The following is a 24436-nucleotide window of genomic DNA, read 5'->3' as shown; positions in this document are numbered from 1 at the left end:
CGGCAGAAGGTGGTCCCGAAGGTATTCTGGTCCGATGCCATGTAAGGCTTTATAGGTCATAACCAATACTTTGAATTGTGACCGGAAACTGATTGGCAGCCAATGCAGGCATGATTAAATGTAAAAACAACTCTTAATATTCCCCGCAGTTTCAGGATAGTTAAAATAATAAATGATCCTCTCTTAGTGTCACAGGTCACACTGTCCAATTAGGTTAATTGGGGGGGTCCTAAGTCACTCCTCTCTGTCTTCATCCGACATCTGTGGAGATGACCTTGCTATGCTGTGTCCGACAATGCAGTCCAGCCTCCTTCGCCAGTCCCCCCCACCCTACGTTCACCATAGTGTAATGATGGCAAACCTTTTTTCCCTTGGGTGCCAAAAGAGCATGGGTGTGCGCTGTTGCGCGTGCGCGAATGCCCACACTCATAATTCAATGCCTGGGGAGGGCAAAAACAGCTTCTCTCGACCCTTGGAGGCTCTCTGGAGGCTGGAAATGGCCTGTTTCCCAACTTCTGGTGGGCCCAATAGACTCATGTTTTGCCCTCCCCAGGCTCCAAAGGCTTCCCTGGAGACAGGGGAGGGTAAAAATGCCCTCCCCCATCGCCCTGGAGTATCTCTGGAAGCCAAAAATGCACCCCCAGAGCCTCTGTGTGAGCCCAAATCAGCCGGCACACACATATCTGTTGGAGATGAGCTAGGGCAACAGCTCACGTGCCAGCAGATAATTAATAAAATAGAATTGAGTAGAGAGTAAAACAGAAGAACGCTGCTCTTTTTATCTGTAGCACTAATTACAGCAGCCCCACCCAAACACAGGTGGCCTCACTTATCTCCTGTAATAATCTTTCAGTTGTTGTCTCCTATGCATCACTCTACACATGCGTGGGTCTGTCATAAGTTCTTGTTCACAATCCAGGGATGATAAGGATGATTGAGCTCCTCTTGGGCTGTCTGCCAAACTCCCCCCCTTCCCTGCTACTCACACTTCCTTCATCAGAGGAGCCTTCGTCAGGAGATTCTATCGGGAGCAAAACAGGCCTGTGGCATGTGGATGTTTCCCCCACCTCCACCTCCACATTCCTTGGGGCAGGAGCTGGGCCAGAGCCAACCACAACAGAATCTATAGCATGTGTACCACAGCTGGCAGCCCAGCCATATCGGAGGGCTTGCGAGACATTGCCCTATGTCAGCTCGAGCACACACGTGTGCACTAGCCAACTGATTTTCGGCCTTGGGGAAGGCTGTTTCACCCTCCAGTGTCCCGGAAGCCCCACAGTGCAAAAATAAATACAGTGATCCCTCTATTATCGCGAGGGTTCCGTTCCAAGACCCCTCGCGATAATCGATTTTTCGCGATGTAGGGTTGCGGAAGTAAAAACACCATCTGCGCATGCGCGCCCTTTTTTTCTATGGCCGCGCATGCGTAGATGGTGGAGTTTGCGTTCCCCGCCGCCCACGCAAAGGGGAAACCCCGATTCGGCTCCTCGCTGCTGCTGCGCTACCGAGCAGATCAGCTGCTGGGCGGCCGAAGGAACCTTCCCTGGGTCTTCCCCCTCTTGCTGGCGGGCGGGCGAGCGGCAGGCATCAGCGAGGAGCCGGGGTTTCCCCTTTGCGTGGGCGGCCGGGAAGACCCAGGTTCGGGGTTCGGGGTGGTGCTGGGAAGCCCCCCAGGCCGGCTGCGACCTTTTAAAACAGCCGTGCCGCTTCCCAGCTGAGTCCTGAAGCCAAACGCGGAAGTTCGCCTTTGGCGTTTGGCTTCAGGACTCAGCTGGGAAGCGGCGCGGCTGTTTTAAAAGGTTGCAGCCGGCCTGGGGGGCTTCCCAGAACCCCCCCGAACCCGGGTTGGGGGTTCGGGGGGGTGCTAGGAAGCCCCCCAGGCCGGCTGTGACCTTTTAAAACAGCCGCGCTGCTTCCCAGCTGACTCCCGAAGCCAAACCCGGAAGTGGGGGTTTTTTTAATTAATATTTTTTTAAAAATCGCGATATAGCGTTTCGCGAAGATCGAGATCACGATACTCGAGGGATCACTGTAAACACGTATTATGTTGAAATTTATTTCATTAAACCACTTAACTGGAAATGGGTAAGCAACTATAACCAAGAAGATAACGAAGTTGCATGGATACCAAACTACACTGTTGAAGCAGATAAAAGAGAAAAGAGCAAGATAGCATAAAAGGGTTTTTTTTAAAAACAAAACAAAACAGCCTTTCGTTGCTTCCTAAAAGTAACTCCTCTTTTTCTTACTTGCTTCTTGCTTGTATCCTTAAGATTTTTATTAATATTTATTATTTCTTTACTGCTTATTTGATTCCTATGACAATCATTAAGTGTTCTACCTCATGATTCTTGACAAATTTATATTTTTTTTTTGTGTACACTGAGAGCACATGCACCAAAGGCAAATTCCTTGTGTGTCCAATCACACTTGGCCAATAAAGAATTCTATTCTATTCTATTCTATTCTGTTTTGTTCTATTCCATTCCTTTAAGGAATTAAACTGTTCTGGTTCGCCTTCCTGAGAAGCCTCAAGAAAATTGCTTGATTTTTAGCTTTTTGCCGTTCTCAAAATTTGTTTTAAAATTAATTTAGAGCAACCTGACTGCCAACTATCTAAAAGTTGTGATATAAGAAGTCTTTGCTTTTCCTGAAGTACTCCCCAAAATCTTACACCAAGAGGAACCAAATTGGAATATTCCAGCCTGATAAATTGAGCTCTTTCTCTCTTTCCTAAAACATAAAATTAATTCAGTGTACTGCTAATCGCACGAGGCAGCAATGCTTCAGTTGTTATTAACACTGATGCAGGAAAGCATGATGCGTCTTCTACATTAGCCACGCGCACGCCAATTTTCCTTTGGATACATACCAACCCCATTATCATTGTAATGCCTTCATCTGAATGCTATGCTTTTGGCCTATGTACATCACCAAATTGCATTTAGGAAGCATACTGTTTCTACCGTTTTTCACAACTTTTATTTTAATCCACATATTTTGGAAACAGAAACTCCTACTTCAGCAGAAACTGCAAAAGCCAATTAGCTAAGAATCCCCCAAACTAGGTCACTCAAAACCAGGCACAATCACCACCACATGACGGGGTTTAGCAAGGAAGAACTTACCAGATAAATCTGAAAAAAGTTGAAAAGGTGAATTCTTTTTCAAAATGAACTTGATTCAGGACTACAGGGTGGACACATTCAGATCATTTTCTTGGCATCAATATTAAATATGGAAATATGACTATCATTTCCAAGTGCAGCCAACAATCCTTGTGATTCCTAGAGGTTTCCTACTAGATGGACCCTACTCTGCCTAGTTTCTACCATAAATTTGTATACCTGTGAGCAGTGTTCCCTCTAATTTTTTGGGGGGATGGGCGGAAAAGTATAGTGTCTGAGCGGCAGTCCCTTCGGGACTGGGCGGCACAGAAATATTAAATAAATAAACAAACAAACAAACAAACAAACAAGCAAACAAATAAAAACCCCACCCTGTTTTGCCTCAGAGAATTTCAAAATAAAATACAGTAATACCTCATCTTACGAACTTAATTGGTTCCAGGACGAGGTTCGTAATGTGAAAAGTTCGTAAGATGAAACAATGTTTCCCATAGGGATCAATGGAAAAGCCAATAATGCGTGCAAGCCGATTAGGAAAATCCAAAACATTAAGGCTTTAAAAAAAAAAGCTGCCGGCAGACGAAGCTGAGGCGAACGGAGTGGGGGGAGGGAAACCCATGGAGATCCAGAGGGGAGAATGGGACAGGAAAGAGTGGAGAAAAACGGAGGAAACCCATGGAGATCCAGAGGGGAGAATGGGGCAGGAAAGAGTGCAGAAAAACGGAGGAAACCCATGGAGATCCAGAGGGGAGAATGGGGCAGGACAGAGTGGAAAAAAACGGAGGAAACCCATGGAGATCCAGAGGGGAGAATGGGGCAGGAAAGAGTGGAGAAAAATGGAGGAAACCCATGGAGATCCAGAGGGGAGAATGGGGCAGGAAAGAGTGGAGAAAAGCGGAGGAAACCCATGGAGATCCAGAGGGGAGAATGGGGCAGGAAAGAGTGGAGAAAAACGGAGGAAACCCATGGAGATCCAGAGGGGAGAATGGGGCAGGAAAGAGTGGAGAAAAACGTAGGAAACCCATGGAGATCCAGAGGGGAGAATGGGGCAGGAAAGAGTGCAGAAAAATGGAGGAAACCCATGGAGATCCAGAGGGGAGAATGGGGCAGGAAAGAGTGCAGAAAAACGGAGGAAACCCATGGAGATCCAGAGGCGAGAAGGGGGAGGAAAGAGTGCAGAAAAACGTAGGAAACCCATGGAGATCCAGAGGGGAGAATGGGGCAGGAAAGAGTGGAGAAAAACGGAGGAAACCCATGGAGATCCAGAGGGGAGAATGGGGCAGGACAGAGTGGAGAAAAACGGAGGAAACCCATGGAGATCCAGAGGGGAGAATGGGGCAGGAAAGACTGGAGAAAAGCGGAGGAAACCCATGGAGATCCAGAGGGGAGAATGGGGCAGGAAAGACTGGAGAAAAACGGAGGAAACCCATGGAGATCCAGAGGGGAGAATGGGGCAGGAAAGACTGGAGAAAAACGGAGGAAACCCATGGAGATCCAGAGGGGAGAATGGGGCAGGAAAGAGTGGAGAAAAGCGGAGGAAACCCATGGAGATCCAGAGGGGAGAATGGGGCAGGACAGGGTGGGAAAAAACGGGAGGAACTCAAGTCTGGAGGTGGGGCATCCCAGCGGCCAGCGGCAGGTTCGTAAGGTGAAAAAAGTTCATAAGAAGAGGCAAAAAATCCCGAACCCTGGGTTCGTATCTTGAAAAGTTCGTATGACGAGGGGTTCGTATCATGAGGTACCACTGTACTGTACTGTGTGTCTATAACAGTGAGCTCATAATAGGGCAACTCTATCAATATCAAAATGCCACTTAAATAGTTGAGCTAGTTTCAAACTAGATTTTGATTTTCTTTCTCTCTTCCTTACTCCCATTCTTTTTCTTTCTCTTTTCCTTCCTCTCTTTTTTCTATCTGTTTCTCTCTCTTCCTCTCTTCCTCTCTCTCTCCTTCCCTCTCACTCTTTCCCTCTCGGCTTCTGGGCGGGTTTGGAAAACTCTGAGTTGATTATGATTTTTAAGTGAGCGATTGCTCACTGCTCAGCTTAGAGGGAACTATGCCTGTGAGGGTGATAGTAGAGTTGATTGTAGACAATATTAGTTTATTACAAACTGAACTTCTCTTATTGAAATGAAAACCAGTGAGGAGATAGTTAATGGCGAATTGAGATCCAATTACAATAATTGGACTAACATATAATAAACCATATTTGTTTATTCTTCCTTTATTTAATATACAGTGGTACCTCTACTTACGAACTTGAGTCATTCCGTGACCAGCTTCTTAAGTAGAAAAGTTTGTAAGAAGAAGCAATTTTTCCCATAGGAATCAATGTAAAAGCAAATAATCCGTGCAATTGGGGAAACCACAGAGAGGGTGGAGGCCCTGTTTTCTCCCAGGAGATTCCTAGAGAGGCCCCAACAGAGGCTTCTACCCATCTTTTCCGGGCCCGTTTCCTCCCAGGAGATTCCTAGAGAGGCCCCACGAGGGTTTCTCCCAGCCTTTTCCGATTACACTTTCAAAGGCTTGGATTTGTAAGTGGAAAATGGTTCTTGAGAAGAGGCAAAAAAATCTTGAACATCCGATTCTTATCTAGAAAAGTTCATAAGTAGAGGCATTTATAAGTAGAGGTACCACTGTATTACAATTGGCAAGGGTCATATACTGTTTATTTTTCATTTGGGAAGATCTAACAAACTGCTATGCCAAAACAAATGATATTATGACTTATGCAATGTGAGAGTCCAGTATTCGAATGTGAATTGCAATAACTGCAATGGTCATTTTCACATTTACAAACAAGGTGAAAGAAAAAATGCAAATTCACTGAGAACATTTATGTGTGTGACACATTTACATACATACATACATACATACATACATACATATATATAAAGATATGTCACATGTTTAAGCTGAATTTGAAAATTAAGGGAGACTAGGATAGATCTATTTCGGCCTTATTTTGGCCTCATCAGCTAGCCATACCCACTGGGACTTGAACCTGCAACCTTTGCCTTGTAAGGCAGAGAATTATCCTCTAGGCTACAGTATCCAATCCCTTCAGCTCTGTACCAGGGAAGGGTTACATTTTGTGTCGAATCACCCTGGTATATTGAAGTATATATGTATATACTTAATGTTAGATTGATTCTGAAGTTCCTTGAATGACAGTTGAATGACTTACTGGATTAAATAAACTGACTGGGTTTATTTATTTATTTAATTATATTTGTATGCCGCCCCTCTCCGTAGACTCGGGGCGGCTCACAGCAATAATAAAACAATGTACAACAAATCTAATAATTTAAGAAAAAACACTAAAAACCCCATTATTAAAAGCAAACATACAAACATACCATGCATAAACTGTATAGGCCTGGGGGAGATGTTTCAATTCCCCCATGCCTGACGGCAAAAGTGGGTTTTAAGGAGTTTCCGAAAGGCAAGGAGGGTGGAGGCAGTTCTAATATCTGGGGGGGGGGGAGCTGGTTCCAGAGGGTCGGGGCCGCCACAGAGAAGGCTCTTCCCCTGGGTCCCGCCAAACAGCATTGTTTAGTCAACGGGACCTGGAGAAGGCCAGCTCTTTGGTTCTCGCCAATTGTTTTGGTAAATTCTTACACCATCATAAGATCTGCACAAATGCCACTTGTCCAAATTGCTTTAGAAGATCCTACACTGAACAACTGCTTGAACTAGATAACCGCTAAGATCCTGTCCAAAGTTGATATTACTCTAATAATGCAGCAAGATTTGGCTTAATAGCAATAAAGACAATCTTTCGTATAAGGATTTTGGATGGTAGCAATGAAACGAATTTTAGCTATAAATATTTATGTTTATGTTTAATCTGTCTGTATGGTATAAGATCTGCTGCATGAATCCCAGTGACCAGCTAGGTCCCACAGAGTGGGCCTTCTCCGGGTCCCGTCAACTAAACAATGTCGTTTGGCGGGACCCAGGGGAAGAGCCTTCTCTGTGGCGGCCCCGGCCCTTTGGAACCAACTCCCCCCCAGAGATTAGAATTGCCCCCACCCTCCTCGCCTTTCGTAAACTTCTTAAAACCCACCTCTGCCGTCAGGCATGGGGGAACTGAGATATTCTTTCCCCCTAGGCCTTTACAATTTACGCATGGCATGTCTGTATGTATGTTTGGTTTTTATAATAAGGGTTTTTAAAGTTATTTTAGTATTGGATTGGATTGGATTGTTACATGCTGTTTTTATCATTGTTGTTAGCCGCTCCGAGTCTACGGAGAGGGGCGGCATACAAATCCAATAAATAAATAAATAAATAAATAAATAAATTAATTAAACTACAATCACACAACTGCCTTCAGCATTTTATTCTAGCAATTCTGCATGTACGCACGGACACAAGAATGTTCATAGGAATGTCACCACACTTTGAAAACTGAGGAGTGAGCAATTCTGCAGGTTAATAGGTACAAACCACACACCCTTACCTTGAGACTGGGTTTGGACAGCAGCTGCAGAAGTTCTCTGATCTCGTTGTTTTGTGGTTTATTCTGCAGCTCTTCAGCCAGCTGTGAAGGAAATTAAAACGACCCAAAGAACATTAGCCAATGCATTGTTTTATTCAATGTGTTGATGACAACCCAACATCAGTTTTGTTCAAATTTATGACTTTCAAGTAGCTTTAGCATGAAGAAAAACAGATAATCAATCACTGCTCTTCATTTTCTGTCCCTTGCACTATATTCTGGGCAAGTCTTTCAACTGAATTTGACTTAAGTTGACCATTTCTGGCAGCAGCAGCCAGATCACATTCTGATTTATAGCTATAAGAGCAAATCCCATAACGCTCATCTAAGTGAATGGCCCTTTGCATGCAAACAAAGCACTGCTTGTAAAAATGGCTGGATCAAACATATAGCGGTCTATAAAAACTAGCTTGTGAGTGAAGAGATGAAAGATACACTGCTTCCAAAATACCCATAGTAGCTTTTTTGTTTAGAGTTGGAATGCAGAATCGTGGTGCTTCTATTGTGTTACTACTCCAGATTTTATTATATGTTTGCATACAAGAAGCAAACGTCTTGTTTAGTGTGTGACAAGTGAATCACAGAAATGTAGCAAAGAATCAAATCACCAGATATTCAGGCAGTTTAAAGCCTGAATGGTCTTTGAAAATGAACTCGGCTATGTCAGAGTCTAATCCAAAGCAGTGTTTGTTTATTTATTTGACTTCTATGCTGCCCAATCCCGAAGGACTGAGGGTGACTTACAACAATATAAAAAATTATAATTAAAAGCAATGATAAAAAGAAGTCAGTAAAAAAAACCTAATTTCTAAAATCGTAATTAAAACTAAGACAATTTAATTGCATACATACTAGTCATTCAAACCCATTTGGACACGTGGACAAGCTAGTGACTGTTTTAGGGGCCCCAGGCTTTCCGGCATAGACAGATCTTCGTGGCCTTACGGAAAGCCAGCAGGGTGGTGGCCATACGGACCTCGGGGGGCAGTTGGTTCCATAAAGTTGGGGTAACAACAGAGAAGGCCCTCCCAGCCTGCATTGTTTAGCTAACGGGACCTGGAGGAGGCCGACTGTGTGCTCTAATTAGCTACTTCATCTATATGTATTTTTGAAAAACAACACTCTTTATTCACATAGCATATTAGCTGGTAACAAATTTTCTTTTAAGATAGATGACAAAATATAGCTGCCTACAATGTATCTTAGTTATCAAGGCAGAATAGGCGTTGATTGCTTACCTGAACGCCTCTTCTCGTACGGTGAGCGGGTACAGCAGTCACATGGGTTGCTCATGTCCAATCCGGTGGAACTGAGTCTAGTGTTAAAAAAGCTTGCTGGATCCGCCCCTTCCCCAGAATTCGCGAATCCATAGACTAGGCTCAGCTGTGAAGCTCTGTAGTGTTCAACTCTCATTGTTAGAGGAAGAAAGGTTATAGGAAGGTAAAGAAGACACATACAAGGGCGGGAAGTGACTGCTGTACCCGCTCACCGTACGAGAAGAGGCGTTCAGGTAAGCAATCAACGCCTATTCTCCGTACTGAAGGAGCGGGTCCAGCAGTCACATGGGACATACCCAATAGATGGTCCCTAGGGTGGGGTTAGATTGCTATCGTGAGAGATAACGGATTGGAGTACCCTTCTGCCGAAGGCAGCGTCCGCTGAAGCGTAAGAGTCAATCTTGTAGTGCCTGATGAAGGAATTTGGCGAGGCCCAAGTGGCTGCTTTGCAGACCTCCTCCAACGGGGCTTGAGTCGCCCAAGCAGCCGAGGTGGCTGCGCTCCTGGTGGAATGCGCTGTGATGTTCCTTGGAACTGAGAGGGCGGCCGATTCGTAGGCCTTAGATATAGTCCCTCTGATCCAACGGCCTATCACTGTAGAAGACACTTTGGCCCCCATGACTCTGGGATGATAGGCTATAAAAAGTGCTTCTGACCTCCGAAAGGGTCCTGTGCGTTGGATATAGATCCTCAGCGCTCTAATGAGATCCAGGGTGTGCCATCTAATTGCCAAGGGATGGTCTCGTTGGAGGCAGAAGGAAGGTAGGACGATATCCTGAGTTCTGTGGAACATGGAACTGACCTTGGGTAAGAAGGTGGGGTCCAGTCGCAAGACTACCTTGTCCTGATGAAATTGACAGAGGTCCTGCCTGATTGAGAGGGCAGCCAGCTCCGAAATGCGTCGGGCAGAGGTAATAGCCACCAGGAATGCTACTTTAAAGGATAGGTACCTGAGGGACGCCGACTTTAGGGGTTCGTATGGTGCCTGCGTGAGGGAGTGGAGAACCCGTGGCAAATCCCAGGATGGGTACCTGTGGACCTTGGAAGGTCTGAGGTTGGCTATGCCCTTGAGGAATTCCTGAACTTCTGGAAAGGAACGGAGAGGCTGTCTGCGGGGCCCCGCTAGGACAGAGGAAATGGCCGCCAGATGACGCCGGAGGGTGCTGGTGGAAAGTCCCTGATGGAAACCTTGCATAAGGAAGGAAATGATTCTGTGTATGGGAATGCACAGGGGAGAGAGGCCTTCCTGTAGACACCACTGGTGAAACTTGGACCACGTATGGTCGTAGATTCGATTGGTCGAACCCCTTCTGGCCTTTAAAATGACCTCCACTGTATCGGGGTCGTGGCCACGCAGTTCTAAGTCTCTCCTGATAACAGCCAGGCGGTGAGGTGGAACCACTCCGGGTCTGGATGGAATGAGGCCCCCTGCCGCAGCATATCCCCCGAAACGGGGAGTCGCCAAGGGTCCTGGAAGGACAACTGTTGGAGATCCGCGAACCAGGGCCGGCGGGGCCAATGAGGGGCGATTAGGATTACTCGGGCCCTCTCGGTGAGGACCTTGTGAATCACGTCCGGGAGAATTGGAATTGGAGGGAATGCGTAAAGTAGGCCTGGAGGCCATGGGCTCCGGAGGGCATTGATTGCTTCCGCTCCCGGGGATGGAAATCTGGAAAAAAAGCAGGGGAGCTGGGCGTTTGCATTGGTCGCGAAGAGATCCAGAACTGGTAGGCCGAATCTGAGGCTGATTTGATGGAACAGATCTTGATGGAGATTCCACTCTCCTGGGTCTATCGTTGCTCGAGATAGCCAATCCGCCTGGACGTTGAGGCTCCCCGAGATGTGATCGGCTAGGAGCGACCGAAGGTGTTTTTCCGCCCAAAGGCCCAACTTGAGGGCCTCCCTCATGAGGGCCTTGGATCTCGTGCCCCCCTGTCTGCAGATATGGCTTTTTGTGGCAATGTTGTCGGTGAGAATGAGAACGTGCCGGTTGGGAATGCGAGGAAAGAAATGCTTCAGAGCCAGGGATACGGCTCTTAACTCTAGCCAATTGATTGGCATGGAAGCTTCCTCCGGGGACCACGTGCCCTGGGCTATCATCCCCTGGGCGTGGGCGCCCCATCCCGATAGACTGGCATCTGTGGTGATGACAAATTGATCCGGGCACCTGAACGGGGATCCTTTGTCCATGGCCGGAGACTTCCACCACTTGAATGATCTGCGAACAATTGGTGGGATGACAATGCGACGCCTTGAGTTGCTGTGCCCCGATCTCTGAAAGGGTAATAGGAGCCACTGTAGTTCCCTAGCATGAAGGCGAGCCCAGGGAATGATGCCTATACATGACACCATCTTCCCCAAAAGGGAAGACAGGGTTACTATGGAAACTGAAGGTTGAGATAAAATGCAAGAAATTAACTCCCCTATACTGATTTTTCTCTCAGGAGAGAGAAAGACCTGGGAGGATTCTGAATTAATAACGGATCCCAGGTGTAAAATGGATGTGGAAGGTTGGAGATGACTTTTGTCAAAGTTGATGGAAAATCCATGGTCCTGAAGAACTGACATGGTGACAGAAAGGTCTGTTTTCACTTTCTCTAGGGAGTTCCCATGAACCAAAATATCATCGAGATAACATAAAATGTGAATGGGAGACGCCCGGATATAGGCCGCCAGGGACCCCAAGAGCTTTGTAAAGACCCGAGGGGCCGAGGAAAGGCCAAATGGCATCGCCCTATACTGGAAATGCCTGCCCTGAAAAGAGAAACGTAAAAATTTTCTGTGGCATTTGGCTATAGGAATATGGAGGTAGGCCTCGGTGAGGTCTAAAGAGACCATGAAATCTCCCGGGTGGATGGCGGCCAAAATGGATGATAAGGAGTGCATCTTAAACTTTCTATATTTGATGAATAGGTTCAGCTTCTTTAAATCCAAAATAGCTCTCCAACCTCCGGAGGATTTTGGAACCATAAATAGGATGGAATAAAAACCTAGACCCTTCTGACCGGGGGGGACCGGTTGAATGGCTCTGATGGACAATAAGTGGGAAATGGCCTCCTCCATACGGTTACAATCTGAGGAGGACCTGGGAGAAGGGCAGGAAATAAAACGTTTCGGGGGGGGAGAGGTAAATTCTAAAAGAAGGCCTGTTTGAACAGTGTCAATGACCCAGGGGTCCTTGGAGGTGAGACGCCAATTAGAGGCGAAATGGGCTAGGCGACCACCTATGGGAATCAAGGAAACACTACCATCTAGGTTTTTTTGAAGCCCTGTTAGAGGACGCTCCCCTTTGGAAGCGAAAACCTCTGCCCCTGGAGTTCCTACCTTGGGAACGAAAGCGGGGGGAATACTGACCTGGAGATCTCTGATAGGAAGCCGCTTGATCTTGCTGACGCCCTGGGCGACGAAAGGACTGCGTTTTGGTAGCCTTTTTGGTGGTTGGGCCCAATACTTTCTTCTTGTCCGTGGTTTCCGTGAGGAGTGGATCCAGAAGATCCCCGAAAAGCAGGTCGCGCTTTAAGGGTCCCAGAGATAACTGCCACTTCTGACGTACTCCTGCTTGCCAAGGGCGAAGCCATAGGAGTCTTCTTGCCGTTGTAGAAGCTGCAATAGACTTAGCAGAAAATCTAGTAGATTGTAAAGTGGCATCAGCCACGTACTGAGCAGCTGCAAAGACCTTGTTGAAGTCTTGTTGACCTCTCAAGTCATCGGGAGGAATATGCTGTTGAAGTTGGCGAAGCCACAGAAGCATGGCCCTGGAGAAAAAGGAAGCTGCTGCAGAACTTTTAATGGCCCAGGAATCTGCGGTGAATCCTCTTTTGAGCATCTGTTCAATCCGCTTGTCCTCTGGGCGGAGAACCTCCTCTGCTTCGCCTGGCACGGCAGCCGCCGAGTGAAGGATCTTGATAGGTTCATCCGGTTTAGGAAATGATAGAAGCTCCTCATAGGAAGAGGAAAGTTTGTACAACTTTTTGTCCTTGGTTGTGGGATTAAGCCCAGAGGCTGGGAAATCCCACTGCTTAAGTAAGGCATCTTTAAACAATTTAGGCATAGGAATTACCTCGTTATCCTCCTGTTCCTCTGTGAAGTAAGGTAAGTTCTCCTCCGGGGGATCAGTGGATGTGGAGGCCTGTTTCTCCTGGGCCGCCAATCCCGTAGAAATTCTAGCTTTGAGGAGGAGAGATTTGAACAATTGAGAGGGAAAAATAGTAATTGGAGAAGGAACCTTTATTTGGGATTCCTCATCATCTGAGAGACCTTGAAAGGGATCCTCATCCTCTTCCATATCCTCATATTCGTCCTGAGAGGAATCTGATTCATCCTGAATAGGAGCTCTAACCATTGGGGAAGAACCCAAGGGGCGGGAGGAACGAGGAGGTGGAGGAGGTAGGGAGGGCACATTGATGGAAGAGAGTTTGGCATCAATGGCCTTGGATAACACAGAAAAAATAGATTGAAATTCAGGAGGTAAACTGGAAATATCAGCAGGAATGGCAGAGGAATCCCTGAAAGCCTGGGAGGATCCTGGCTGGGGGGAATCTTCAATAATATCTGGTTCCTCTGGACCTAATCCCCATAGGTTAGGTTGGGGTCTGTCTAGGTTTGGCTCATCCAGAGATAACACAGTGACCCCAGAAGAAGGCAAATTAGGAGCCTCTGGGGGGTCATGACTACTGAGTACTTGGGCCTGTACTTTCAAACGCTTTGCTGATTTGTCATGAAGTTTTTGTAGGGCTTGGTCCCTTCTCTTCTCAGCCCTGGTGACTTTGGTCAAGGGGCGGGCCCCTGAAGAAGAGGAGGTCGAGGCCTGGGGGATACTGGTAATCTCATCGCCTGTAGGCCTGGCCTCTCTGGGACCTTGCGTGGTGCCTCTCTTGGGAAAAGTAGCCATAGTCTGACAATTAACAGAAGACAAGGCTGAGCCAAATAAACTGGATAATTAGGGAGAAGAATTTCAAAGACTTCCCAAGAGGAAAGGATCCTGCTCCGAGGCCTCGGAGCTGCTGAGACTTGAGGACAATCTGGGCAAACCCAGAGTTCGTGTCCCCAAATACAGCGTGGCCAGCCTCCCTAAACTTTAATTAAAGTAACCAAGGCACTCTGGTTGGAGGCTTAGCCGGTGGAGAATTAAGCCTGAGCGTCCCAAAGCCCACTCCGGGATCCAAGCGGTGGACTGAGGCCTACGCGGCTGGCAGAAGGCCAACACGAGAGGCCTAAATTTAAAAAGGGCGCGAAGGCCTTCGCGCCGAAAAATCGCTCCGTAAAAGAATTCTTAAAGGGGAAGCGATCGACTAAGTCCAGGAGACTAGAAACAAGCGTCTCACTCCGCAGGAGGAATTTCTTAAGCCCTTTAACAACAATACTATAATAAATCAATGAAGCAATACTTGCACCAAGACCTCCAGGCCAAAGGATTAAAGGAATCCACAAGCGGCAGCGGGAATCGTAAACGGCAAAACAGCCGGGGGAAAACGAAACCGCAACTTCTCCCAAGGAAAAAAAGCCGAGCCACACACGGCTGGCGCTATTAGTGCAAGTAAACAAATAAGGATAAACAATTCTTACTACTTTTGAAGTGAAAGATCGAAGGGAAGGTGTTAGAATGTTGAACGAGCTATCACAATACAACCGCAGGATATGCGAACTGAGCGAATTCTGGGGAAGGGGCGGATCCAGCAAGCTTTTTTAACACTAGGCTCAGTTCCACCGGATTGGACATGAGCAACCCATGTGACTGCTGGACCCGCTCCTTCAGTACGGAGAATGGGAACCATTCTAAATGATTTATTTCCAGAATTAAAGACTTAATACAATTCAAAACAAGGTGATAAATCTTATGATCGTAGCTCTTTGGAAAGTGTTCTCAATTCTTCTCAGATGATCTACTTCATATGTTTATTCTATCCACTGCTTTCTGTCTTCAAAATCTGTTATGTCAATAGATACTTTGTACACTTACATCATCTACCAAAGCTGATGCACTGTGTAACATGGGCACAGGGTTCTGTTTTTCGTAGTGATGCAATTTCTCATGAATCTAGGAAATAATGGAACAAAAAGATTTAGCTAGCAGCAAAAATATATTTTGGAGATATACTGTGTTTCCCTGAAAATACGACCTACTCAAAATAGTAAGGCCTAGCTTTGTGTGCCCAATATAATCAGTACCATTGACCTACACCATAACCCTAACGGTACCCTACAGTACCACTGACCTACCAATAAATCCTAATTAAGACTCTGCCCACTCCAGGGTGCACAGGTAAAAATTAAGCTACTGTGGAGATGGTGGAGAAAAGCTGCTCTATTACAGTGATACCTCGTCATACAAACTTTTCAAGATAAAAACCCGGGGTTAAAGATTTTTTTGCCTCTTCTTACAAACTATTTTCACCTTACAAACCCACCGCCGCCGCTGGGATGCCCCGCCTCCAGACATCCGTTGCCAGCGAAGCACCCTTTTTGCACTGCTGGGATTCCCCCTGAGGCTCCCCTCCGTGGGAAACCCCACCTCTGGACTTCCGTGTTTTTGTGATGCTGCAGGGGAATCCCAGCAGCACAAAAACAGGTGCTTCGCTGGCAACGGAAGTCCGGAGGTGGGGTTTCCCAACGAGGGGAGCCTCAGTGAAATCGCAGCATCGCAAACACACAGAGGTCCGGAGGTGGGGTTTTGAGGACTTCAGTGTTTTTGCGATGCTGCTGGTGCTCCCTTTGCTGGGAAAACCCACCTCTGGACTTCCGTTGCCAGTGAAGCGCTCGTTTTTGCGATGCTGGGATTCCCCTGCAGCATCACAAAAACACAGAAGTCCAGAGGTGGGGTTTCCCATGGAGGGGAGCCTCAGGTGAATCCCAGCAACGCAAAAACGGGCACTTCGGCTGGCAAAAGGGGTGAATTTTGGGCTTGCACGCATTAATCGCTTTTCCATTGATTCCTATGGGAAACATTGTTTCATCTTACAAACTTTTCACCTTAAGAACCTCGTCCTGGAACCAATTAAGTTTGTAAGACAAGGTATCACTGTATTTGTTTATGCTTTTGTAGATGTTTCATAGAAACATAGAAGACTGACAGCAGAAAAAGACCTCACGGTCCATCTAGTCTGCCCTTATGCTATTTCCTACATTTTATCTTACAATGGATCTATGTTTATCCCAGGCATGTTTAAATTCAGTTACTGTGGATTTACCAACCATGTCTGCTGGAAGTTTGTTCCAAGGATCTTCTACTCTTTCAGTAAAATAATATTTTCTCATGTTGCTTTTGATCTTTCCCCCAACTAAGTTCAGATTGTGTCCCCTTGTTCTTGTGTTCACTTTCCTATTAAAAACACTTCCCTCCTGAACCTTATTTAACCCTTTAACATATTTAAATGTTTCGATCATGTCCCCCCTTTTCCTTCTGTCCTCCAGACTATACAGATTGAGTTCATTCAGTCTTTCCTGATACGTTTTATGCTTAAGACCTTCCACCATTCTTGTAGCCCGTCTTTGGACCCGTTCAATTTTGTCAATATCTTTTTGTAGGTGAGGTCTCCAGAACTGAACACAGTATTCCAAATGTGGTCTCACCAGCACTCTATATAAGGGGATCACAATCTCCCTCTTCCTGCTTGTTATACCTCTAGCTATGCAGATGGTTGTGATGATTTAGACATTATAATTCTGAAAACAAAAATATATAACATGCTATACTTTGCCACCAATACTTCTGCTGAACTTACCAATATAAACAAGCAACGAACTACGTTGTTTTCCTAATATTTATTCAGCAAAGTATACTTAGATATCATGTTTCTTTGATTTTAATAGCCATGTCACAACCATCTGTTTTTATCCCATATACACACAATTACATGTTTTTTGACAAGCTATGGAATAAAATACATTTGTAAGAGTATGTAAACAGGTCGTTTCTTCAAGTCTTTTAAAAGATATAAAATATCAAGTCTTTTAAACATACAACGTATTCCTGCATTTAAACAAACTAACATTAGTATTTCCTCATATTTCAACACAATCAAGCAATGACTGTTTACAGTCTGATTATAAAATCTAGACATTCTGTCACAATGATTTGCAAGCATTCCATTTTGCATAAAATGTTTCTTTCAATGCTAGAACATTTTGCAACATTAAAAAAAAATAACCAAGAGAAGAAAGTGATGGATTGCTAACATTTCAATAAGCAAATTGCTTATTTATGTAACTTTTGGTTTGGACTGCACCAAGCCAATATAAATTAAAATTTTCTCGCAAAAATGGACTTACGGTAATAGTTTTCCAAAACCTTTTCCAAAAGGTTTTCCAAACATGTTTGGAAAACCTGCAAGAATGCACCTTCATTTTTCCCCACTTCCCAAAACATACTGCTATTAAATATGATTTCTATTTACCTATTACAGATGTAATTAATTCTGCATGATTTGGCCAAACCAATTTTGAAACCATCTGAAAAAGATGGATTTTGATTTATCTTGGGACATTTATATTAAGGCAATAAAATTTGCGAGTTTATTTTTTTATTATATTCCCATACCCAGAAACCGAATTTGTAAGTTACTTCAAAAAGTACTTCCTTTATTCTAAAGGAGAAACTGATTACATGATCCCTCCATCCTTTTATAAACTTTTAGAAAATGGTGGTTTAGGAGAACTACTGTAAAATAGTAAAATATTATACAATAACTCTTCTAACCACCATTATACAGAGCTATACAACAACTCTTCTAACCACTGCTTTCTAAATGTGTATAATCTTCAGAACAGATTATAAAACTGCAAATTTGTTAACATGCACAAAGATTGGGGAACCCTTAAGAAATTGTTACTTTTTCTACAAATTTCCCTAAGATTAACAGTAGTTTAAATTCTTTTTGATTTTAACTAATATGTTCATCCTGATTTAACTATATCAGGACAATTTAGAGCGCTTTTGAAAATTGTGATTAGCTGTATTTATAAAGTTATAATTGTAAAAATGATTATACTAAACATTCTGTTTTAAACTATAAAACATTTATATTAGAACTGTAATTTTATTATGCAAAAATGGTACTCTGTTCAATTTGTTAAAATTAATGTTGGAATTCCCTTCTAATTCAATGTATTTGCTTTATCTGACCTGCAATTTTCAGTCTTTAAATATATGAAAAAATCTAGACATCTTCTGAATTAACAGTTAAAGTTATTCAAACTATTTTATTTTTGCAAGTGTATAATCTAAATACTACCTTAAACCCCTTGCTCCTTGGACAGTCTCATTAAAAACCAAATGTTGGTCTTTCTGAAAGAAACTGACTTCTTTGTTCCTCATATAACAAAATAAAGCAGCTATTATTTGAGATTTCAGAGACTTCATTCAAATGTTCTTTTTTGGTCAATAAGGAGAAAGTGTTTTGATGACTCTGCTTATAGGAAGAGGTCCCCATGGATAGAGGAAATTCAGATTAAAGCTAAACAAATTACCCTTCCTCCAAGATAAATTTATCTATGCTTTTACAGCCAAGCTCCCTGCTCAGCTGCTGAAAAAACTATTCTCAAAATTGGATGAGTTTTTGTTGTGTACTTTAATCTTAAAGTTTTTTTTATAAGTTGGACACTTTCAGTGTATTCAAAAGTTGGAAAAGAGGCTCTCATCTTGTCTTTGTTGACATGGAAACATGAGGCTCTAGCAACAATCCTGTTTTATAAATGCAGTCCACATACTAAAACCTGTATCCTTAAACAACTATATAGGGATACCATGCTTTAAATATATTTCTTTAAATATATTAAAATACACCTTTCAAAATACATATTCATAGGCTTCTTTATTAATTATTGCAATCCATGGCCAACAACTTGAATACAGATTGCTTCAAGACTGGAAAAGGGGTGTAAAAGGCTGCACTGGTATCTACATCTATTTAATTAATACACAGAAGCAATTAATACACAGAAGCAATTTTGAACAATCTTGTTCCAGTACTTATCTCTTTTTTGTATTTCAAATTTTTCTGTTTGATCATTATTTAAAATAATTTTTGCTGTTTGAGCAGAGCATATGGCATCAATTATGTTAAAGAATTTGGTTCCAAAATTCATTTTGTTAAGTAATAATTTCATAAATAGCCAATCCACATTATCGAATGCTTTTTGTGCGTCTAAAAATACTAATGCCATTTGTTTTCCCTCAGTACTTATCTCTTAAAAGCATCCATTGCTGAAGACGAAGAGCAACAACAACAAAATTATTTCTTGCCCTTGAGCTGTACAGATCTTGCAGGAAAAATTATCTTTACTGGTACTTCATACAAAAATGAAACATTTCTTATCCTTATTCAATAGACCTATTTTGCATTTTATTCAGTAGCTGGTTGTATAAAGGTGTTTTGGATTGCTCCAATCTTCTCCAATGTTCCCCATGGTAGAAGCAGAGGGCAAGTTGGGGAAAATCTTCAGAAATTCATTATTTATGGCAGAGGTCTTCAAATTTGTCAAATTTTAAGATTTGTGGATTTCAACTCCCAGAACTCCAGCATAGCTGGCTGGAGAATTCTGGGAGTTTATGTCCACAAATCTTAAAGTTACCAAGTTTGGGGACCTCTGATTTACAGTATATGGCCAGAAGGGAGAAAAGCTCCAGAGGCATTTAGAAAATGATTCTTAGGATGTAATTCTCCAAGTTCTTCCAAGAAGGTTCCACATCCATTTGCATTCTGATTGAAGGGACCTTGAGGATACAGATAAACCCACAAATGGCCTCAACAACTCGCAGAAATCTAAGGACCAACCTCTAGAGTGCTAATAATCAGATGATAATTATAAGGAATATAAATCTTCTATTCTGCACCATTCAATCAGAACTGAAGAAATTTCTTGGATAAGAAGCAACATTTCTTTAAGGGGGGAAAAACAAAGTCCAGTTGCCTTTGGGAAAGCACCTTTGGGACAATTTTCAGGTTTCATTCATTCATTGTCAGTGATCCTCCCCCCCCCCAAGGTGATGGACGGACAGATGGAATTGTCCTTGGGAGGCAAAACCCATAGCCACTTATCTTATCAGGGTTGAGTTTGAGTCTGTTGACACCCATCCAGACCCCAACAGCCTCCAGGCACTAGCACATCACATCCACTGCTCTGTTGACTGGACATGGGGTGGAGATGTACAATTGGGTATCATCCACGTACTGATGATACCTCACCCCATGTCCTTAGATGATCTCGCCCAGTGGTTTCATGTAGATATTAAATAGCAGGGGTGAGAGGACCGACCCCTGAGGCACTCCACAAGGGAGAAGCCTAGAGGTTGACCTCTGACCCCCCACTAACACTGACTGTGACCGACTGGAGAGGTAGGAGGAGAACCACTGAAGAACAGTGCCTCCCACTCCCAACCCCTCCAGCCGGTGCAGAAGAATACCATGGTTGATGGTATTGAAAGCCGCTGAGAAGTCAAGAAGCACCAGGACAGAGGATAAACCCCTGTCCCGGGCCCGCCAGAGACCATCCATCAATGCGACCAAAGCAGTTTCCGTGCTGTAGCCGGGCCTGAATCCTGACTGCTGAGGGCCTAGATAATCAGCTTCTTCCAAGGACCGTTGGAGTTGGAGAGCCACCACCTTCTCGACAACCTTCCCCATAAAGGGAATGTTGGAGACTGGCCGATAGTTGTTAAGAATGGCTGGGTCCAGGGAAGGCTTCTTGAGGAGGGGGTGCACAAGTGCCTCCTTGTAGGGATCCGGAAAGGACCCCCTCCCCAAAGAATTGTTGACAATCTCCTGGACCCAGCTCTGTGTCACCTCCCTGCTGACCAAAACCAGAATCATAGATTGCAAACAAATTTGGTAGCAGAAATTTTAATATTTTAAGATATGCAGACAGAACTATTTTACTGGAAGAAAATGGGTGTATAAAATAATACAATAATGCTAGGAGAATTATGTTTTTACAAAGAATTGTGAAAACTAGTGTTTGCATTAAAAATTATTCAAGATGTATGAAGCCTCAAAGATCAGCCAGGGAGTGACGACTTTTCCATTACAGGGGACTGCCAAGCAATAAAGAACCTCAGATTATAGAAATGACAATTGTTCGGAGTATCTTCTGTTAAAATGTAATAACTCCAAAACTTTCTAATAAGTTAAAAACTGTTTTATAATGACTCACATCACCTTCAAAATTCAGTTTAGTTGCCAACTGTTACATAGAATTCAGAGCCAGAGATTCATTTTAGAACATAATTTTGTTAGCAACTCAAAAAGAAGATCTACTGTGATCTAGTATTATAAGCAAAAAATGTGAAGGTAAAAAAGAAATGACATCACTATTACTAACCTTCACAAGTAACAAAAAAATTAATATGCTGTTAACGTGATGGGCACCTAGAATTATTTTTCCTAGGTCGTGATAATTTTGACCTTGACAATTAATGTACAGTATAGATGTTTTCATAATTGACAATGCAAGGCAAAGTTTGTCGGATCTTAATCTGAGATGGAGCAATAGTAAAAACATCTAAAATACAAAACTAAGACAAAACAGATTTTTAAAAAAGAGATATAGGCGACTCACATTACAAGTGTTTCCATTCCTTTCAGAAGGTCTGTAAAACTGTTAGAAATGCAACATGGATATTATTGTAAACTTTACAATTCTTTAGGTTCTCGCTAGGGGACTATATGCCTAATAAAGATAAATACAGTACCATATTTTTTAAAGTATAAGACACACCTTTTTCCTCCCTAAAAAAGGCTGATAATTTGGGTGTATCTTATACTCTGAATGCGTCTTATTTCTCTCTGCTAAGAATGTTTTCCAAGCCCTAAGCTTTTGTGGGATTTTTCATTGCTCTAACTTGCTCTGAATAAGTTTCTTTTTAGCCCTAACCAGGTGCTAACGATGTTCCCAGCTCTTACCAGCTTGCAAGCTCTTTCATTGTTACTCTCTGCTAAAAATGTTTTCCAAAACCTATCTTTTCAGGGGGGGGGATTTCATTCTCTGCTTGCTCTGAATGTTACTTTCCAGCCCTAACCAGGTGCTAACCTGGTTAATGAACTCAATTAACCAGGTTAATGAACTCAATCTGTATAGTCTGGAGGACAGAAGGAAAAGGGGGGACATGATCGAAACATTTAAATATATTAAAGGGTTAAATAAGGTTCAGGAGGGAAGTGTTTTTAATAGGAAAGTGAACACAAGAACAAGGGGACACAATCTGAAGTTAGTTGGGGGAAAGATCAAAAGCAACATGAGAAAATATTATTTTACTGAAAGAGTAGTTGATCCTTGGAACAAACTTCCAGCAGACGTGGTAGATAAATCCACAGTAACTGAATTTAAACATGCCTGGGATAAACATATATCCATCCTAAGATAAAATACAGAAAATATTATAAGGGCAGACTAGATGGACCATGAGGTCTTTTTCTGCCGTCAGACTTCTATGTTTCTATGTTTCTAACAACATTTCCAGCTCTTACCAGCTTGCAAGCTCTTTTATTGTTACTCTTTGCGAAGATTGTTTTCCAAGCCCAACGTTTTTTCAGGTTTTTTTCATTGCTCTGCTTGCTCCGAATATTTCTTTCCAGGTACTAATGATGTTCCCAGCTCTTACTGGCTTGCCAGTTCGTTCATTGTTACTCTCTCTGAATAAGGTTTTTTTAAAAACCCTAACCAGGGGATAAAATAATGTGCTGAAGCTGACCAGACTATCTGGTAAGTAGATTCTTTTCCCTATTTTCCTCCCCAAAAACTAAGGTGCGTCTTATATTCCAGTGCGTCTTATATTCTGGAAAAATACGGTACTCCATGGTACAATTGGCAAATGAAATGAAAGTTTGAAGGTGATTGTAGTGCATCTGTGCAGCAAAAATATTAAGCAAAATTGCAAAGATTGTTTAATATTGCCGTTCAAACATTTCTTACCAAGAATGCTAATTACAAACTAATTACAAACTGTGAGCCGCTATGAGTCTTCGGAGAGGGGCGGCATACAAATCAAATCAAATCAAATCTAAATCAATCAATCAATCAATCAATCAATCAATCAATAAATAAATAAATGCCTGACAAATATTCACTTTACAACTCTTCCTCCGACTCCGGATGGAAAGACTGAGAGCTAAAGATAATGTATTGCATTTGATACATGTAAATATTAATACATGATAGCAGAACAGAATAAGATAAAAGCACCTTTACACAAAGTAATAGCATCAAATAAATTCAAATACAGCATTTGAAATTTAGTTGATAAATTTAAGTAGAAAATATGAGCGCTCAAAACGTGTTCTTCCCCAAAATATGTTCCCTGTATTTTCAACAGTTCTAAAGAAGATATTTATGACTGTCAATTGGCACCGAACGCAACTGGAATACTGAATTTACTCTGCGGAATGATTGTTTTTATATTTTGAAACAAGCATGCTAAATAGAAAAGGGTACTATTTAAATTGATGTCTACTTTGAGCCTTAGGGGCCTCTATCATGCAATTAAGAGACATTCATGTGGGAAAGATCTATCATAGCATATTAGCTAGGACAGTAACAAAAAAACAAAACTTTGGGATGTAGAGGAACAACTTCAGGAAGTGGGAGGAAAAATTCTAAACACATCCTGCAGATGGGCTTTAAAGAAGAACGCTACTAGATTACCATACAAGCTGTGAAAATAAATAATTCTATGGAACCTGTTTAAATTGTGAAAAAAAGTTGTCAATAATTACCAATAATTTAGGCTATTTTAAAATTTAGGCCAATTTAATGATGATCACAAGGTTTCCACTTGCAATGCAACAACACAGGAGCTACTTTCCTATGAGGCTCCCGAATAATTTAAATGGCCACAGTAGACCCTTGCACAATACAGTGGTACCTCTACTTATGAACTTAATTCGTTCCGTGACCAGGTTCTTAAGTAGAAAAGTTTGTAAGTTTGAAGCAATTTTTCCCATAGGAATCAATGTAAAAGCAAATAATGTGGGCGATTGGGGAAACCACAGGGAGGGTGAAGGCCCTGTTTTCTCCCAGGAGATTCCTAGAGGAGCCCCATGGAGGCTTCTCCCCGCCTTTTCCGGCCCCGTTTCCTCCCAGGAGATTCCTAGAAAGGCCTTACAGAGGCTTCTCCCCACCTTTTCCGGTCCTGTTTCCTCCCAGGAGATTCCTAGAGAGGCCCCACGGAGCTTCTCCCTGTCTTTTCTGGTTACAGTTTTGGAAACCCGGGTTTGTTAGTGGAAAATGGTTCTTGAGAACTGGCAAAAAAATCTTGAACACCCGGTTCTTATCTAGAAAAGTTTGTAAGCAGAGGCGTTCTTAGGGAGAGTTACCACTGTACGTTTGTTTGGCATGGAACTACCTTCTTCCTGAATAACAATAGTTCTTGGTGAATTAAGGCCATGTATTTTATTATTTTTTCAAAGATTACAAATTAAATATCTTATGTAAATGATAAATAGGACAAAAACCCATAACGGGTAAATGTACCACAAATAGAACATTACCTCTATTTTTTGTTAACTGCCTCATCTTAGATGGTATGGCATGTAGAAA

The 24436-nt window shown here is 43.0% G+C and overlaps 1 protein-coding gene across 3 annotated transcripts in view; it reads right to left on the bottom strand.

Annotated features, from left to right (window-relative positions):
* Nucleotides 1-24436, bottom strand: part of MPP7 (MAGUK p55 scaffold protein 7) — a 134017-nt gene that overhangs the window by 51959 nt on the left and 57622 nt on the right. For all 3 annotated transcript variants that reach the window (XM_070729414.1, XM_070729416.1, XM_070729415.1), the window contains exons 4-5: nt 14868-14945; nt 7593-7673 (exon numbers count right to left, since the gene is read on the bottom strand). In XM_070729414.1, the coding sequence (XP_070585515.1) occupies nt 7593-7673; nt 14868-14945 (159 nt within the window). The remainder of the gene's footprint in view (nt 1-7592; nt 7674-14867; nt 14946-24436) is intronic.

The sequence above is a fragment of the Erythrolamprus reginae genome, chromosome Z, assembly GCF_031021105.1.
Source record: "Erythrolamprus reginae isolate rEryReg1 chromosome Z, rEryReg1.hap1, whole genome shotgun sequence".
NCBI classification, from domain to species: Eukaryota; Metazoa; Chordata; class Lepidosauria; order Squamata; family Dipsadidae; genus Erythrolamprus; species Erythrolamprus reginae.
The sequence above is the reverse complement of the archived record's forward strand: the minus strand, read 5'-3'. Positions and strand labels throughout refer to the sequence as shown.